Here is an 18,437-nt window from a genome sequence, read left to right as displayed (position 1 = left end):
ATTAACTCCTGAAATTGCCAAAGTTCATGGTAAGACTATTTTTTATGCTAATTTAAATGAAATTCCCATTAAAAAGTTCTTGTGATGGGAATGAAAACAAAAAAGATATTGCTTATATTATACAAAATTCATAAACTCGAGCCAGAATACCTGCCAACTCATTTAAATAATTACTCTAAGTTGTAAATAAAACAATAAGAAAAAGGACTAAACGCCTTTTATCTGCCGGGTATAACTGGCCATGAACAAAGGCCGTGAATAGTAACCAGTTGATTAAATACTATGGTAGTAAATTTATCTTCCATTCATAACAATAATAATGATGATAATAAAAACAATAACAACAAATACAATATGTCTGCACCAATATATTATGTATTTGTCATATAGCATTTTACATCTCCTAAATATTGTGCTCTGCATCTGGCAATGTTGCTTTGCTAAAATATTCTTTACTTACCCTGCACTGCAAGACAATTCAAGCTAACAAGTGGTTTGCACAAATACTTTTGACTTTTTTACGATTATTTACAAATTCTATCAAATATCTTCCAAACGTCTATTTGTCCTTTTCATTTGCGATGACTCGTTCAAAAGCAACGTTACAATTTTAAACATGTAATGTCTAAAACTGAATCAAATCTCATTACAAAATCATAATTTTGATAAAATTGATTAATTTTGATACCCATAAGTCACACTGCTACCAGGTTTTATATCACCAGTTTCTTAAAGATTAGAAAATCATATTATCTGGGAGAAACTGCTGACATAGAATTAATATTATGTGCCATTTATTTTGAATACTTATAAAGGTTCAAAAGCATCTAAGTATTCCAGCAGTAGTTTTCCAAGTAGGATGAATTAATTCAAACATGGTTTATGCTATTCTTTAAAGGCTTTTCTCCATGTCTTGAAAATTTTAAGGGAAGAAATATCGATAACTCACTATCACCATCTGGCAAATGAAAATATCCCGACAATTATGGCATTTGCTAATCCAAAGTTTATCATGTAAAAGTACATATAACCATAACTGGCGTCATCCACTTCCTAAAGAGCAACATTAGTAATAAGAGGGACAGACAGCCTGGCTTCAATGATGAGCCTGAACAGACTTCACCTTAACATATCTATCTCATCCAATTCATTATCAGCTACAACAACACATACTGTTGAGTAATGCCTTTACTGCACTGCACCTTTGGATACTTGCAATCCTAAGGAGCAATCTTTAGTAGAAGGCATTAAGGGAAAATAGTTTTCAATAAAGTATAACATAAAAGAGAATAGCTATGGCTTAAAAGCTGAGGATGGGATTTTGAATCAAGAGTACCATCACAGTGCGGAGATTAAAAAGGATTTGTGCATACAAAATGAACAAGTTGGGTGTGATCAAAACTATACAAAAGTTTTCCCTGACTAAATCATATTAATATTTTAAAAATTTTGTACAGTTTTAATTTGGCCAGTGATGATTTGTGAAAAGTGGGAAGTTTTAATAACAAATAATAACATACAAGGCAGTATTCAACAATGACAAATTAGACACAGAACATCGGGCAAAGCCCACTATGTATCTAACATATATACAGATTTGCTTTTTAAGCGTATGTGTGTAGTTCAAAATATGCTATATGGAAGAAAGTAAAGTCCCACATTAGTCCATTTTTGTGACAAATAGTTTTGTAGGGAATCCCGTAAAAGGTTATCCATTGTTTAAACTATGAAACCTATGATCAAGAAAAAAAAAAAAAGATAACTACCTTTTGGATTACACCTTAATATCAATAAATTATTCATCAATGATTCCCCTCAAATAAGGAAGAGAATGACAGTTATCTTGGCCACACAAGCCTTGTGGCGCATAACATTCTCATCACAAAGGATTGTTCTACTGTTCCTACGAACGTTATTTACGTTTGTCGTCCAAATCTGGATTCGTACTTTGGCAACATTCAGATTATAACTTTTTTGTTTACTATTTACATATAGTCTTTATTACTTTTTTCAAACAAAGCTATATCTTTTTATCGACGATTTGAGCTAAGTTTATTCATCACTAGCTTGCGGTAACTTCTTTACCTATAAGTTTTGTCCTTACATTTCCATCTTGTTCATTAGATATTTTTTCCTCCTCTCCACTTTTCTCTTCTTCTTTCACCTCTTCCTCTTCCTCCTCTTCCTCTTCTTCTGTAGCCGTACTTAAAGTCTGGGGCTGAGATGGATTATTTTTGGCAGCATCCTCTTGTTCTTTCCAATATTGATAGTTGATTCTCAAGTGTTCCATTAGTTCTGGAACATCTGCTAAAGCTGAAAGATATAAAGAATGGAGTTAGGAATTATTATTATTATTATCATTATCATTACTAGCTAAGCTACAACCCAAGCTGGAAACCAAGATGCTATAAAACCCAAGGGCTCCAACAGGGGAAGTAGCCCTGTGAGGAAAGAAAATAAGGAAATAAGCTACAAGAGAAGTAATGAACAATTTTAATAAACTATTTCAAGAACACTAACAACATTAAAATATATCTTTCATCTATAAATTATAAATAAATTATAAAAACTTCAAAATAACAATAGGAAGAAAAATATATCACACACACACACACACATACACACACACACACACACACACACACACACACACACACACACACACACTCACTCACTCTCTCTCTCTCTCTCTGTGCTCGGAAAATTCGATAATCCGGGCTTCCTGATTAAAGGCAATGTTAACATCTGGTTAGTAAAACAAAAAATAACCAATCTAGTAATTAAAATTTCATTCTTAATACTAAATGAGTTATTTCATCATGGTAAAATGAAAAGAAAGCAATAAACATCTCACCATCCCATGCATCAAACATGTCGTTTACAAAGAAATCGATAAAACCAATTTGAGACTTTGGAATCGAACAAGTAGTACGGTCAAACTGGGGCATTACAATTGGCAGGCTCCGTCGTTTTTCTTCTTCTGTCTGTTGAAAGAAAGAATATCATTAAATTAGTGTCATAAGTACAAAATCCATAAAAATACAAAACAATACAGAATATTTTAGAATATATACAGCATAGTTTAATGCTAATGACAATTCAGTTATCTCTAAACAGAGAACAATAGGCTGAATGATGATAAAAAAAAAAATGAACGATTAAAATGTAAAATCGAGAGAAATTAAAAAATAACAACAATTAGAATAGCGCCAACGTATCCCTGCGTGTCGTAAGAGGCGACTGAAAGGGATGGGATGAGGGGGGCTGGGAACCCCCTCTCCTGTATTATATACTCCTATGAGACATCAAAGAGGTGGAGCTGGGGGGAGAGTGACTGCTCCCCGCACTCTATGGACTTTTGTGTATATTTATATTACACATTAAATTTCCAGTTTAAAAAAGAAAATGTTTTCTAGAAATTTTATCAATCAGCTTTTGAGAAAGGGACCTAGTGAGCCCCTGTGGAGAAAACTTGCACACCATCTACAGTACAAGGATATATCAACTAACACCTGCTGTGACAGGAGTTATTGTAGAAGCTCCTTGAATTCCCACAGCAAGAAATCTGTCACTTTTGGATAGAATCCTATACTATATCAAATATGTCAAAACCCATAACCTACTACAGTATCATTATCAAGAAGGAAGGTGGGTCTTCCTCAACATTTATTAAGGTAATGTACTAAAACACTCAACTTGCAGGGAATGAAAGGAAATCAAGTTAAAGTTAAGAGGATTGAAAACTCAAATCTGTGTTACAAACGCTGCCATCTCTAACATACACTTCAAAATTACCACCGAAACAAAGATCACAAATAGCACGCAGGTCCTGGTAGCATACCTGAAAATCATTATATAAAGATACTAAGAAAGAACAGACTCAATCAACAAGCCACTCTCTTCAGTGTTGTAGAATCCAAGACTACAAATGGGGGGATTGCAAAACATTGGAGACAGAAGATCAAATGACTTTGAAAACTATGGAAAAGATCTCCCAAGCTAAGAAAAAGGATTCAGTAAGAGAAATTGAATTAATATTGTGGAATAAAGGTGCTAACTCTAGCTTGGTCTCTCATTGTCCTTGATGCTCCACATCATTATAATAATAACAAAGATATTTAACCAGTAAAGGCGCCACACTAGCCGTGCCTGAGAAAGATCCTGAGGTATCTTCAACTAAATTAGGAAAATCAAATGCCAAAGAATGTGTTGCTTAGAAAAATACAAAAGAGGATGCCTGATCAGCTAGAATCTACCCAGGAATAGAGACTCTGAAAAAGAATCATGTTAAGTAGGTCTGAGGTGTCTGGAGAAATGTTGAGGAAGAGCAAGGAGAAGTAATTTAAACCATACATATTGTGCTCTTACCATGAGCAGTACTACTTAATTCAGCCGTCCCTAATTTAATTAATTCTGTCACTAAATGTTGATAATAATTACCTCCCATTAAGAGGAAATAATAGTCAGTCTGAAATATAGCTTCCATGATTATATTCCTTAAAGTTACACTTTGTTTCATACACAAAAGCCAAATAAAAGTCTATGTTGATTAATGTTGCCTAGTTAATTCCAAATGTTACTAAAAAAGACCTTGTAATTTATACTTTTTTTCTGGAGAAGGAAATTTCTAGGGAGATACAGAAATGATGCCCTTTTATCACTTCTTCAAGAAGAAAACATCCATATGAAATTAACATAAACCCTCAAAACTGACTTTCACATTTTACCACTGGGGCTAGAACTATGCCCTCCAGGCTATCTCAGTACAGTACTATAATATCTTTTTCATGAAACACAAGCTTAACGGTGCTGCAGTTGATTATGCAGAAAATAAACGGAATTTTAATACTAAAAAGGGATTTTGACGAAGGAAAACTCTATTTCTGGGGAGAGACCTGTGACGCCCGGTGAAAAGTCCTTCTACCTTTTCTGATATAAATCTTCCAAATATACCAGAGAAAAATAAAAGCATGGAATGCAGAGGTTACTACCCTCACGCGAGCACCTCGTGAGTGTCGTGTCTACATCAGGGGCGTGTGAAAACCACTATTCACAGGCTGTCTTCCAATTAGATAACTCCTTCATCAAAGGGAAGGGCCGTAACAAAGACCCCAGAAACCACACTTGTACCACGCCACCGTCACCCACACGAACCCCTTCTAGGTCATCCTTCTGTTTTGGACTTGCCCGCTAAGTCGTAATTTGTTTTGTTCGGTGTTTTCCCATACTCAACTGATGTTCATATTGCCTTTTCTCCAGAAATCAGGGTTACATCAACAATTACCCACAAAACTTTCATAAAAATCTTCTCATTTTCATTTGCTTCTATAAATACATTAACAAGGAAATGGAACTTTCTAGCGGTAAAGGGTTAAAAAGCCCAGGTTGCCGCTTCTGTTAATCTAGTCATTCCGTTTTGAGGTCAACATTATTCCTCCTCTTGATACTATCAGTCAATGGGGAGAGTGGGGAATGCATATGAGCATCAGATGAGCAGAGATATAAGAAATTTGATCATGAAAATTCTTTCTATTTCCATGAATCTTCCCTGATCTTTACATTGCTGACTCCCCCACTCAGTTGGAGGTAGGTGCAATAGAAGGAAAGAAAGCGATAATTTAAAGTACAAGTAATACAACGAGGATAAATGTTACTACCCTGGTCTAGGCTACTTGTATAGAATATTTTGATAAACAATTTAAACTCATTTGAATTATGGCTTCCAGATTGTTTCTCTTAAATAATAAAAAATACTGTACTAATCATGGTGATGGGTAGATGGAGATGGTTTGGACAAGCTCTTCGCACTCCCCAAGAGAGATCAGTTCACTAAACAAGGAACTAGAAGAATTAGAAAACAAAGGCCTACATGGCTGAAGACTATGAAGCGTGAAGTAGGAGACGATGAATGGCAAAGTATTGATTTCAAAGCTCAAGACAGAGATGACTGGCAAAATCCAACCGAGGCCCTTTGCGTCAATAGGCGTAAGAGGAGATGTTACTTTGGATCCAGTTCATAATTATAAAGGATCCTAAATTCAATATCAAATACAAACCCATATTTGTAGACAAATGAGTAATAAATTAACTGAATTCGAAATTAATTAGACCATGTCCCTTGCCATTACTATGAAGCTTCATATGTAAGCAATGCTTCTTTAAGGTAATGTTTGGTGAGTACCAACTTGGTATGTCATGGAGCTGTTGCTAAAACTTTAACCAAAGAACTTGGTTAACACCTGTCGAATCATGACAAACAGAGGGAATGCTTGACAGTCCAGATTTACCAAGTATTGCAACAGCATCTGCCTTCCAATATAAGGGATCAGGCATAGGCGAACAAAAAAATTCTTTTTGCTCAGTGGTGCCCCAATCATGTCTATGTTCGGGCAACCCCACTACATCTAAATCTCTCAACAAATGAAAGGATGCAGGTAGCACGTTGGCAAAGGTACCAGCCACCCATTGAGATACTAAGGCTAAAGAAATATTGGATCCTTTGACTGGCCAGACAGTACTACTTTGAATTCCTCTCTGGTTAAACATTTTTCCTTTGATTAATCTGGCCTAGTCTTAACACATTCTCCTCTTAACTCATACATCGGATAACACTCGAGTTAACTGAAAACTACTGCACTGTAATTGTTCAGTGGCAACTTTTCACTAAGTAGGGGTAGCTGAGACTCTTTAGCTATGGTAACCAACTCTTCAAGGAGGATACTCCAAAATCAAACCATTGTTCTCTAGTCTTGGGTAGTGCCATGGCCTCTGTACCATGGTCTTCCATTCTCTTTGGTTTGAGAAATCTTGTTTGGGGCTATATTCAAGCACATTATTCTATGTTCTTTTATCTCCTTTCCTCTTTGGGGTATTTTCACCAATGGAGGTCTTGGGCTTGTAGCATCTTGTTTTTCCAGTTAAGAGTTGTGGCTTGGCTAATAATAGTAATAATGATAATAAGAAATTTGGGTAGCAGACCCTCTTTCAGGCAAGTTTTGTTAAAAATAATGGCTGCCTCAGTTGCATTGATCTTATACTCTGTCTTCTCAATGGCTCTTTATTATCTTTCCAGGATTACTGCATACAGCCAGTAATTGGGCAAAAGTCATTTTTCATAGTGGGTAGTCAAAAATTCAGGAATAATTGGCAAATCAAGGTTTTAATGTAAAATTTACTAGTTATGTAAAATTTAAAAGTCAGATAAAAGAATACAGTGAACAAGCTACATGTTTTGAGAGTGCTGTCTACCTTCCTCAGGCTAGAGTGGAGGAAACGATGCTAGCTATATATAAGGCCATATATAAGGACGTAGCTAGCATTGTTTCCACCACTCTAGCCTGAGGAAGGGAGACAGCACTCCTAAAACGAGTAGCTTGTTCGCTGTACTCTTTTACCGGACTTGTAAATTTTACTCAACTTGTAAACTTTACATTAAAACCTTGATTTGCCAATTATTCCTGAATTTGACTACCCAACATGAAGGATTGTTATTATTATACAGTAGATTCATTCACGGTCAACATATGAAATAGGGAAAGCAATGTCCGTAAAATGTTGACAATCTTTATGGCGGAGGTCTAAAATCTCTGATTGCTCGTTACTATTATTATTATTACTAGCTAATCTACAACCCTAGTCAGAAAAGCAGGATACCATAAGCCCAAGGGCTCAAGGCTTCAACAGGGAAAATATATGCAGAGGAAAGAAAATTAGGAAATGAACTACAAGAGAAGTAATGAATAATTAATATAAAATACCTTAAGATTAGTAACAATGTTTAAATAGATCTGCCATATATAAACTACGAAGAAAGACTTATGTCAGCCTGTTCAACATGAAAACATTTACTGCAAGTTTGAGCTTCTGAAGATCCACAGATTCAAAGTAAGGTATTTTTCTAAAGGAACCTCTATACCATCCCAAGGAAGAATGACAGAAACAGACACTTTCTGTGCCATAAGTTTTGCAAATTCTAGGCAACCTGCTGGCCATACAACATACTTACCCAAAAAAGCCAACATCTTAAATGAGTATAATATAACTGATAACACATTAGCAAAACAACCTGTACCAGGCAGTTTACAAACTTGAAAGTAAGTAAGAAAGTAGCATAAAAATTACAGAGAAATAAGTAACATGATTAACTCTAGAAGGAACATTACCTGTGAAAAGTACTCGTTTGCAATTCTATGAGCCCAGTCAATGGACAGAGGTAGCGGTCTGACTGGGTTGCTGACGTCAGCACACTTTATCAACATCCTTTTGATTATGACTAAATTCTCCGGTGACCCAAATGACATCAAATCAGGTGAATCTCTTGAACCCTGAAAGAATAAATTCATATATTGCAAATGAAAAGTTGCTTCTTTGTGTTAGGCTACTGTATAAGTGATAACCAGAAAAAATGGGCATATAAATTCAAATATTTAAAGATCAATTGGACAATGATAAACCCAAATGAATTTTATAAGCAAACAAAATTCCTTTCCTTTCAAACCAATGGATAACTAATAAAATACTTGTAACCTAAAATAAGAAAGAAAAGATTTATTAGTGAAAAATGACAAATTCGGAGATAATTTGTATTTTTCCTAACCATACAAACCTTAGCTATTTACATAGGGTTTACTTTCGGCGTAGCTGAAAATGACGAGCCATTAGATTTTAACGAGGGTTAACTACCCCCTCGCTAGTTAGCAAGGGGGTAGAGGAAGGGGTAGCTTGCTACCCCCCTCCCCATACACCGGTAAATTGTCTCACTTCACTTAGAGGTAGGACTTGTCTTGGGGGACAGGGCTGGTGGGCAAATATGTGTAAATAGCTATGGTTTGTATGGTTAGGAAAAATACAAATTATCTCCGAATTTGTCATTGTTCCGTAACCGAAATACAAACCACGCTATTTACATAGGGCGACTTACCCTTAGGAAGGGTGGAAAGTCCCCAGCCTTACTGGCTTTGGCTTACCCGGGGACTCAGAATCAGAGTGAGCAGCACTCGAGAAAAAGAGTCCCTGCACCTCGCAAGTTCCTTGCTCTGTAAGGAACGTGTGGCCTACATAAGCTTGTGTGTGGAGGAATAGAGTGTAACTCATCCTAGGAAGTTGACCTGGAATCCTTTAGATGGAATTCTAGGCTAGGACGTTCCCAATACCACCTCGTCAGGGTATGGGGAACGCGACAGTATTAACTTAATACTAGGAACACAAGGGAGCATGGTTTACCTGCAGAGGTTGAGGTCAGCTATGCAGAGACCAGGATGCTGCTTTCCCCAAGAGAGGAGACGATGAAGAAAGAAGTAAGGGCCAGACATACTCTTTCATTCACTCAGACTGAGACCGGATAACAATGCCCTCAACCTTCTGCTACCTGTCCAATAAGGAGCCTGAGGTTAGAACAGCTGTTGTGCAGCCACCACGGGGCCGATAGAAAAAGTATCGAGGCTCCTGTGGGTCACATCCTGCAGGTAGTGGGCTGTGAAGGTCATTTGATGCTTCCAGACCCCAGCTTGTAGCACCTGCGTCACAGAGAAGTTTCTCTTAAAGACCAGGGACGTAGCGATGCCCGACGTCGTGTGCTCTAGGGCGACGTGACGGAGGAGGGTCAGGATTCAAGGCGTGATGGATAACCCTTCGAATCCAGGCCGAGATGGTATTCTTGGTGACCCTCCTCTTAGTCCTTCCCGTGCTTACGAACAACGCCTGCACGCGGGGACGAACTGCAGCTGTTTTCTTCAAGCAACGCCTCAGACTCCTCACTGGGCATAATAGCAGATGGTCTGGGTCACTTGTTACAGAACGGACTCGTGACCCTGAAGGAGTCGAACCGTGGGTCCGGCACTCCAAGGTTCTGAGTCTTGGCAACAAACTCAGGGACGAACCTGAACGTTACCTCCCCCCATCCCCTTGAATGGGCGATGTCGTATGAGAGACCATGAAGTTCACTAACTCGTTTGGCAGAGGCCAACGCGAGTAGGAAAGCCGTCTTCCAAGTCAGGTGGCGATCAGAGGCCTGGCGTAATGGTTCGAAGGGGGGTCTCACTTCCGACTGAGGGCAGGTAAGCTCATAGCTACGTATGAGTAAAGAGAGTTCTAGCGAGGAAGAAATGTCCACTCCTTTCAGCCTAAAGGCCAGGCTTAAGGCTGAGCGATAGTCTTTCACCGCAGAGACCGAAAGGCGCATTTCCTTCCGCAAATACACGAGGAACTCCGCTATTGTTGGAATAGTGGCATCGAGTGGAGATACCCCTCCCACAACACCAACCACAGAAGGCTCTCCACTTTGCCTGGTAGACTCCCATGGAGGACTTCCGCAGGTGTCGAGACATTCTTTCCGCAACCTGCTGCGAAAAGCCTCTCTCCGTGAGGAGACGCTGGATAGTCTCCAGGCGTGAAGCCGAAGCGAGGCTACGGCTTTGTGGAAGATGTTGCAATGTGGTTGTCTGAGTAGCTCGTGTCGTGGGGGAAGTTCTCTCGGAGGTTCCGTTAGGAATTGCAGAAGATCCGGGAACCATTCCGCGTGATGCCATAGAGGAGCTATTAAGGTCATAGACAGGTTGACCGATAGTCTGGTCCTGTGGAGCACCCTTCTCATTAGACAAAACGGTGGGAAGGCGTACATGTCGATGTTGTCCCACCGTTGTTGGAAGACATCTTGCCAGAGAGCCTTGGGGTCCGGGACTGGGGAGCAGTACAGAGGCAGCTTGAAATTCAAGGCCGTTGCGAACAGGTCCACTGTCGGGGGAACCCCACAAAGTCAAGACTTTGTTGGCTACTTGAGGATCCAAAGACTACTTGGTACTCACTATCTGCGAAGCTCTGCTCAGACTGTCGGCGAGCACAATCCTCTTGCCAGGAATGAAGCGAGCTGATAGTGTTATCGAGTGGACTTCGGACCACCTCAGAATCTCTACTGCAAGATGGGATAGCTGATGTGAAAAGGTACCTCCATGCTTGTTGATATAAGCCACTACCGTGGTGTTGTCGCTCATCACCACCACGAAGTGGCCCGACAGGGTCCGTTGGAACTGTTGAAGGGCCAGATACACGGCCTTCATCTCTAGCAGGTTGATGTGTAGGTACTTTTCTGATTCTGACCAAAGGCCTGAGACCCTCTGGTTCAGAATGTGGGCCCCCACCCTTCTTTTGACGCGTCCGAGAACTGTGTCAAATCCGGGGGAAGGACGAGAAGATCCACTCTCTTTCGTAGGTTTTCGTCGATCAGCCACCACCACAGGTCCGCCTGTTCCGTGGGTCCTATAGGGACCAAAGAGTCCGGGGAATCGGTGCCCTGATTCCACCGGGACTTGAGCTGCCATTGCAGGGATCTCATCCTGAGACGGCCGTTCGGGACCAGACGGGCCAGGGAGGCTAGGAGACCTAAAAGACGTAACCATGATTGGGCTGGAAGCTCTTCCCGCCTGAGGAAGGGCTCTGCAACCCTCCTCAGCCTTGCTATCCTGTCGTCTGATGGAAAGACTTTGTGGAGATTGGTGTCTAATAACATGCCTAGATATACCAGTCGTTGGGTTGGCTGCAGAGAGGACTTCTCGAGATTTACCATGATCCCCAGATCTTGGCAAAGTCCCAGAAGCCTGTCTCGGTGTCGAAGAAGGGTCGACTTTGAGTCTGCCAGGATCAGCCAGTCGTCCAGATATCGGAGGAGACGGATGCCGTTCTTGTGTGCCCACGACGAAATCAGGGTGAACACTCTGGTGAACACCTGAGGTGCTGTGGAGAGACCGAAGCACAGTACCTTGAACTGGTAGGTCTTGCTGTCTAGGCTGAATCTCAAGTACTTCCTGGAAGACGGATGGATTGGGATCTGGAAGTACGCGTCCTTCAGATCCAGTGTGCACATGAAGTCGTGGTCTCACTGCAAGTCTGACCGTGTCCGCTGTCTCCATGCTGAACGAAGTTTGTTTGACAAACTTGTTCAGAGCTGAGAGATCGATGACGGGTCTCCAGCCTCCAGACGCCTTCTTTACAAGAAAGAGTTGACTGAAGAAGCCTGGGGAGCTGTCGACGACCTCTTGGAGAGCATCCTTCTTGAGCATGGTCTCGACTTCTGCCCGAAGGACTAGCCCTTTGCCGATCCCATGGCATAGGAGCTCAATGACACTGGATTCGCTGTCAGGGGAGGTTGAGATGTTGTGAATGGGACGCGATATCCTTGGCGGATCACAGAGACTGTCCAGGAATCGGCCCCATGTTGCTGGCACCTGTGCCCGCAACTTTGTAGGCATCCCCCCACAGGTGGACACGCAGGGGGACTGCCAATCCTAGTGTTTATGGCCACTCCCTCTAGGATTCCTGCCTCCCCTGGAGGACTTTCCACCCCTCTTGTCCTTGACAGGAAAGGGCTGGGGCTTAAACACCTTCGTCTTAGCTGCTGGAGCCTGCTTCGGTGTCCTGCGAGGCTGCTGTTGATGCTGTTGTGGAGCTGGAGGCTTGTAGGGCCGAGATGTGAGGGCCCTTTGGAGGAGCGAATCATGATTCGACTTCTTCCACCTCTCAGCTGTGCGTTCTACATCCTTGGGCTTAAACAAGCTTCCTCCAAGGATGGAGGAGTGTCTGAGCCTGCAGACATCCACAGCGGGGACCTTCGGATGAAACTTCTCGGTCACCGCATCGCGTCGCTTTAAGATCGAGTTGGCCCACAGGTTGGTAACCTGGTGGGCCAGGAACTCGATGGAGCGAGGGCCCGAGAGGAGGAAGGTCTCCAGGGCCTTCCTATTGCTCTCCTTAGACAAGTCCTCGAAGCACAATAGGATGCCCAGAGAACCCAGCCAGACGTCCAGCCACGAAGTGGCCTGCATGGCACACTTCGCGACCTTCTCCTGGCTAAGGATCTCCGAAGCCGAGAATGTCACCTGCCGGGAGGAGAGCTTCTCAAGAGGAGTTCCCCTTGTGAGCTCTTCCACCGAGTGGTGGAGGGGAAGAGCTACACTGGACTCCCCCATGATCTCAAAATACCTCCTCTGCTGTAAATGAGGAGGTGGGAGGAATTTGTTCCCGGCAGAAGAACGGCTGGAGGAGGCGAGTTCCGAGACCTGGGCTTCGACCTTGTCTCTGGCACTCTTCACCCCCTGGGAATAAGGCAAAGCTGCACTGGCCCTTGGGGGTTTCTGGGTACCATAGACTTGGTCTAGGACTGTATCCTTGCCTTCGCGAGGGGAGATCTCCGAGTCCTTGAACCTGTTGAGTTGCCTCATCAGATTCAAGACCTGCCAGAAGGCATGCTCAGACTCATGCTGCTCTCCTCCCTGTGGACTGGCAGCTAAGTCTCCCGTCCCCAGAAGCTCTTCTTGGGGACACGTGGACGTTCTCCCGGGGTCTGGTTGGCTCTGGACGGATCCGTGAAGACGACTTAGGAATCGTCTTTGAGTCCTTGGGTTCCCTCCTGGGCGGGATACAGGAGTCCAGCAAAGAGGTCTGGAAGGTACCTTCCACGCGAGACGTTTCTCTTCCTGGAGGTGGGGTTCCCCCCATTGGTGCCGTGGGAGAGGCCCTCACCTCGCTGGACTCTCATGAGGACGGAAAGGCTTCGTCCACAGGAGAAGGAGAAAACGACCGCGAAGGGGATGGAGCCTTCCTGACGGACCTCTTAGGAGCCAACTTCTCCCAGGGAGAAGTCACCACGAAGTCCACTCCTCTCCTTCTCTTCAGCGGGGGCAAGTCTGTCTTTGGTCTGAGTCCCAGATCAGCGAGGGCCAGCTTCACAGCCTGCACACCTTTCATCAGGTGACCAAACCAAGACTGACGGGTGACGGACGCAGTGTCAGTAATCCCCGCTGGAGGGAAGGGGATCTCCTGATCCTTCGGAGTGGACGCAACGGGGCCTACCTGAAAAGAAGAAAGGGAAGAATGTTGCCTGGACCTCTCCGGTGACTCTTCCTGGTCCTGGGTGAGAGCCCTGCGCTTGTGCAGTGGCGATCCTGATGGCGATCTGGAAGTACGCGTCCCTGTCGTAGGCATGAGCTGCGGGACCCGGCGAGAACGGGGGTCGCGCTGGCGCGATGGAGCATTCAGAGGGTCGCGTGCGGGCGCGCAGTCGCGCAGAGATAAACACGCGCAGACGCGTTCGCGCGCGGGTGAGTGGGCACGAGGGCGCGCTGGCGAGGGGCGCGCAGGTGAATGAGCGCGCGAGGGTAGAGGAGATCGCTGTCGGTCAGGAGAACGATGAAACACAGGAGATCGACGGCGCACTGAAGATCGATGGCGTGTGGGCAAGCGATGGTGCGTAGTACGTGCAGGTGAACGACCGCATGCAGGAGATTAAGCGAGTGTGCGCGTCGGAGACCTGTGACGATCCGAGTCATGGGCACGCTGGGGCGTTGGCGAGCGCTTGCGCACAGGCGAAGGATCGCGCCGGCGCTCAGGAGATTGTTGGCGTGCAGGAGGGTGTCGACGCGCAGTCAGCTGGGGCGCAGGATCAGATGGCGAGGAAACGCGCAAGGGCGAACGCTCGCGGTCGGGCTCAGAAGAAGAATCGTGGGCACGCGAGCGCGCAGGAACTCTTGAAGTGCGCACCGGAGTGCATGCGCGCTGTTGCGCAGGCAAAGATGGGCGCACAGGAGTGCGAGGGCGAGGCGAAGAAGTGAGGTCCTTGCCTGCGTCCAGATCCAAAGATCTAGGGCGCGTAGGAGAGCGTTGGCGCGCAGGGTGCGCATCAGGAACAAGGTGCGCGCTGACGAGCAGGAGATCGTGGGCGCTCAGGAGACGGAAGGCGCGCCTGGCGCGCAGCAGGAACAGAAGGGTGCTGACGGCTAGCAGGGGAGCACTGGCGAGCAGGAGAGCGCTGGCGAGGCGAGTCTGAAGGCTGCAGCTCAGGAGAGCGCATGTGCGCTACTGCGCGCGAACGCGCAGCTGAGCGCGCAAGGGAAACCTGGCGCGCAAGGGATTTACCCACACCATGGGAGACATCCCTTATCCCCGAAGGAACCGGTGCCCGTCGGGTGACGGGGTGAGAAGGCGCCTGCTGCGCATCTGCATCCAAGGGGGGAAGGTAGGCCGGAAGGACTGGAAGGTCTGGCAGGCGTAAGAGATCGTGAGCGATCTGCGGAGAGGTCCAAGGACGTGGCTGCTACTGTCTGCTCACGACAAGAATAATCCTCTGCAGGGGAAGGCGGTGGTGAAGACGACCCGAAGAGGCGCCTCTTAACTCCCTAGTAGGGAGAAGGAAGGCCCCTACGGTGAAGAGGAGGACGAGCCTTACGGCGAAGAGGAGGACGAGCCTTACGGCGAAGAGGAGGACGAGCCTTACGGCGAAGGAGACCTCGAGGAAGGGCATCCACATCGTCGGTCCTTCGAAGAGGAGTCTCTGTCAGTGCGCTCCCCCGAGGAGGAGACGCACACGCAGGAGAGACTGTGGGACTCGACTTCCCCCTCGAAGGATTTTCGGAAGGGGAGGCTGAGCCTTCAGCAACGTCCGCAATAGCAGCAGCAGCAGAGGTTTGACCAGACCCATCGGAAGCCTCTGCCACAACCACGTCGACAATAGACAGAGGGTCTACCTCTGCTATTACCGGCGATTGCTTGACAGCAGCCCCCAACTGGAACAGGTCAAATGGGCTTCCTTGGAGGGCAAGCCCTTAAGCCCCAAGGAAGCCCAAAGCTGAAAGAGATCATCATTAGACACAGCATGGTCATCATCGTAATGAGAATCAAAATCCTCCCCCGGAGGAGGAGGGGGAGCTGCCCCGCTATGGGAGGCAACGCCCTCTCCTGCATCCCGAGGTCGGGAAACAGAACAATGGCCTACGCTACCACTCGACGGCCTCTCACGAGAGACCGACCGAGTGGGAATTTCGGAGGAGGTTCGGGCGGCGGAAGAAGAGTCCTTGGAGCCTTCCTTCTTCAAGGCAGCCCTTGAAGGAGAAAGGTTTCTCTTGGACTTCTTCTTACGCCGCCGGGCAAACCTCTCCCACTGGGAGGTAGACCACTCCCTGCACTCACTACAAGTTAAGTCTCTAGCACACCGTTGACCTCGACACTGCGGGCAAAGGGTGTGGGGATCCTTCTCGACCGCCGACATGAAAGTTCCACAGGGGCGGCCGAAGAGTCCAGGGCACTCTCGCATAATTGCGATGAAGGTAGAGGCCAACTTCCAAACACACAAAGCTGAAGAAAAAGAAAAAACAGATTAAGGCTGTCAAAAGCGAGGACGAAAGACAGACACGTCTGCTCATCGTCCGAGCCAAAAGTGAAGTGAGACAATTCACCGGTGTGTGGGGGGGAGGGGTAGCAAGCTACCCCTTCCCCTACCCCCTTGCTAACTAGCGCGGGGGTAGTTAACCCTCGTTAAAATCTAATGCCTCGTCATTTTCAGCTACGGCGAAAGTAAACCCTATGTAAATACCGTGGTTTGTATTTCCGTTACGGAACAAATTACATTTTACAATTGGGTTTAGGTTGGCCTAAATGGTTCCCATCAAGTATAAAAAAGGGTAAAATAAATGCAAGTTTCCAGCACCTAGAGATCCATTTGGGAAGAAGAAAGTAAAGTAATGAACACTTAAAACACACATTAGCCAAGAGTGGATGCCCCCCCACCCCGAGCAGGAATGCACTATCTTTTAGGGCTTCTTTCACGTTGATTTCAATCCAAAGTTAAGATGTATTTCCAGAGATAACTTCACTAAGTAAAATTTTCTTTTGTATAAAAATCAAAGTTAAATCATAGGTAGCTTGTTATGATTAATCTAACTTTGCAATATATAAGGTTTTGTGTCTAAGAAAACTTTAAAGGTTTGTGTGCATGAAACACATTATTTGATTTTTGTTTTATCTTTAAAGACACTCTTTCCAAAAAATGTCTTAATCTGTTATTATTCCTTTCCAGGTATTGACAGCAGCCCCCTACACTCAGTAGGGAGTGTAAGGGATGTTTATTATTGAGACTACTGTATGTATATAGAAACAGAGTATCCGTCTAGTACTGCTCATAACAATTATGAATGTGATTGATGGCCTGTTACCAGTGTGTAGTGGTCTGTGATGCTGCTCTGTATTCATATTATATTGCCTGTGAACTGTAAGTCCCATCAAGTGTTTGACTGAATAACACCACAACCAATGTATTATAAGGATATTAGCGATTGCTCGTTTTCGACAGTCAACACAGTAAAGTTAATATTTTATTTCGATGTGCGAAGTAACGAGGAAGAATTTCGCTATATGAGAGTGTGTCATAAACATCACAAATTTTAAGTAATTTGTATTTTTCCTAACAGTACTTACCTCGAACTACTTTCTTAGGAGTATCTGGGATCTCTTCCCAACCGACCAAAGTTTTGTGTAGTTTACCCAATTCCCATTTTCTATGAGGAGCAACCTCAGGTGGTGTGATACGCGCCCTGAGGCGACCCCGGGTCAGCGAGCATGCTTGCTCAGATCTCGATCCCCAGTAAGTTCTTGATAGCTTAGGTTTCTATGAGGTCTAGCAAGGCACTCGGGGAAGGATGGGTGGGCCATTACTCAAAAGTAGTTCGAGGTAAGTACTGTTAGGAAAAATACAAATTACTTAAAATTTGTGATTTGTTCCAACACTGAGTACTTACCTCGAACTACTTTCTTAGGAGACTTATACCTTAGGAGGTGGGAGTGTCCTTCAGGACCTAGAGACCGTAAGAAGTATATAAGAGGAACCTAGATAGGAGACTAGGTTCTGCTGACCCCAAGGAAAACACGAGAGAATAGGAAAAACTACACAAAATCCCATCTTAGTGTCTAAGTAACTCACCTCTGCAAGAAATCCTAGGAGACATGTCCTTCCAAAGATAGTGTATCCCATGGCAGTTTCAGGGGACTACTGGAGTCATTTCCGTAAGGGAGCAGAGGAAGGAAGAACAAGGGGGTCAAGGAAGGAACCTGTGTCTCTTGGACTTACTACCCGCGGTTATCACTGGGGCTACACCTTTAAACCATTTGGAGCGCGGAAATGATGGGACCTATCGAGAACCCATCCAGGGACTTCCTCGAGTAGTCCTTCAAGTAGTGAGCTGTGAAGGTCGACTGGTTAGACCAAGTACCTGCCCTCAGGATCTGGCCCACTGCCATATTCTTCTCAAATGCCAATAAAGTACTTAGACCCCTAATGTCGTGGGGTCTGGGCTTTCCTGGAAGGGGGACCCCTGCACTACTGTAGGCCCTGACGATCACCTGCCGTAGCCAGAAGGAGATAGTATTCTTGGAGACTGGCTTCTTCACTAGTCCCGAGGAGACGAACAGACTCTTGATCTCGGGTTGAAGTCTGGCTGTCCTCTCTAAGTATTTTCGTACTGCCCTGACAAAGCACAGCAGCAAGTCCCTCGTGTTGTCCGATCGAGGGATTGCCGGCACTGAGAACCCTTCAAACTTGGGATCCCAAACGGCTGGATTCTGAGTCTTTGCCACGAAGGATGGGACAAACCTGAAGGTAGCCTCGCGCCAACCCTTCG

General features: G+C 44.8%; 1 protein-coding gene across 3 annotated transcripts in view; it reads right to left on the bottom strand.

Moving 5' to 3' along the window:
- Nucleotides 1-352: 352 nt before the first annotated feature.
- LOC137625399 (high affinity cAMP-specific and IBMX-insensitive 3',5'-cyclic phosphodiesterase 8B-like) overlaps nt 353-18,437 on the bottom strand; it is a 324,266-nt gene continuing 306,181 nt past the window's right edge. For all 3 annotated transcript variants that reach the window (XM_068356283.1, XM_068356285.1, XM_068356284.1), the window contains 3 exons: nt 8,163-8,324; nt 2,855-2,984; nt 353-2,313 (listed from right to left, as the gene is read on the bottom strand). In XM_068356283.1, the coding sequence (XP_068212384.1) occupies nt 2,063-2,313; nt 2,855-2,984; nt 8,163-8,324 (543 nt within the window). In that variant the 3' untranslated portion in view covers nt 353-2,062. The remainder of the gene's footprint in view (nt 2,314-2,854; nt 2,985-8,162; nt 8,325-18,437) is intronic.

The sequence above is a fragment of the Palaemon carinicauda genome, chromosome 32, assembly GCF_036898095.1.
Source record: "Palaemon carinicauda isolate YSFRI2023 chromosome 32, ASM3689809v2, whole genome shotgun sequence".
Lineage (NCBI taxonomy): Eukaryota > Metazoa > Arthropoda > Malacostraca > Decapoda > Palaemonidae > Palaemon > Palaemon carinicauda.
Note: the sequence above shows the minus strand (reverse complement) of the source record. Positions and strands in the feature narration are given on the sequence as shown.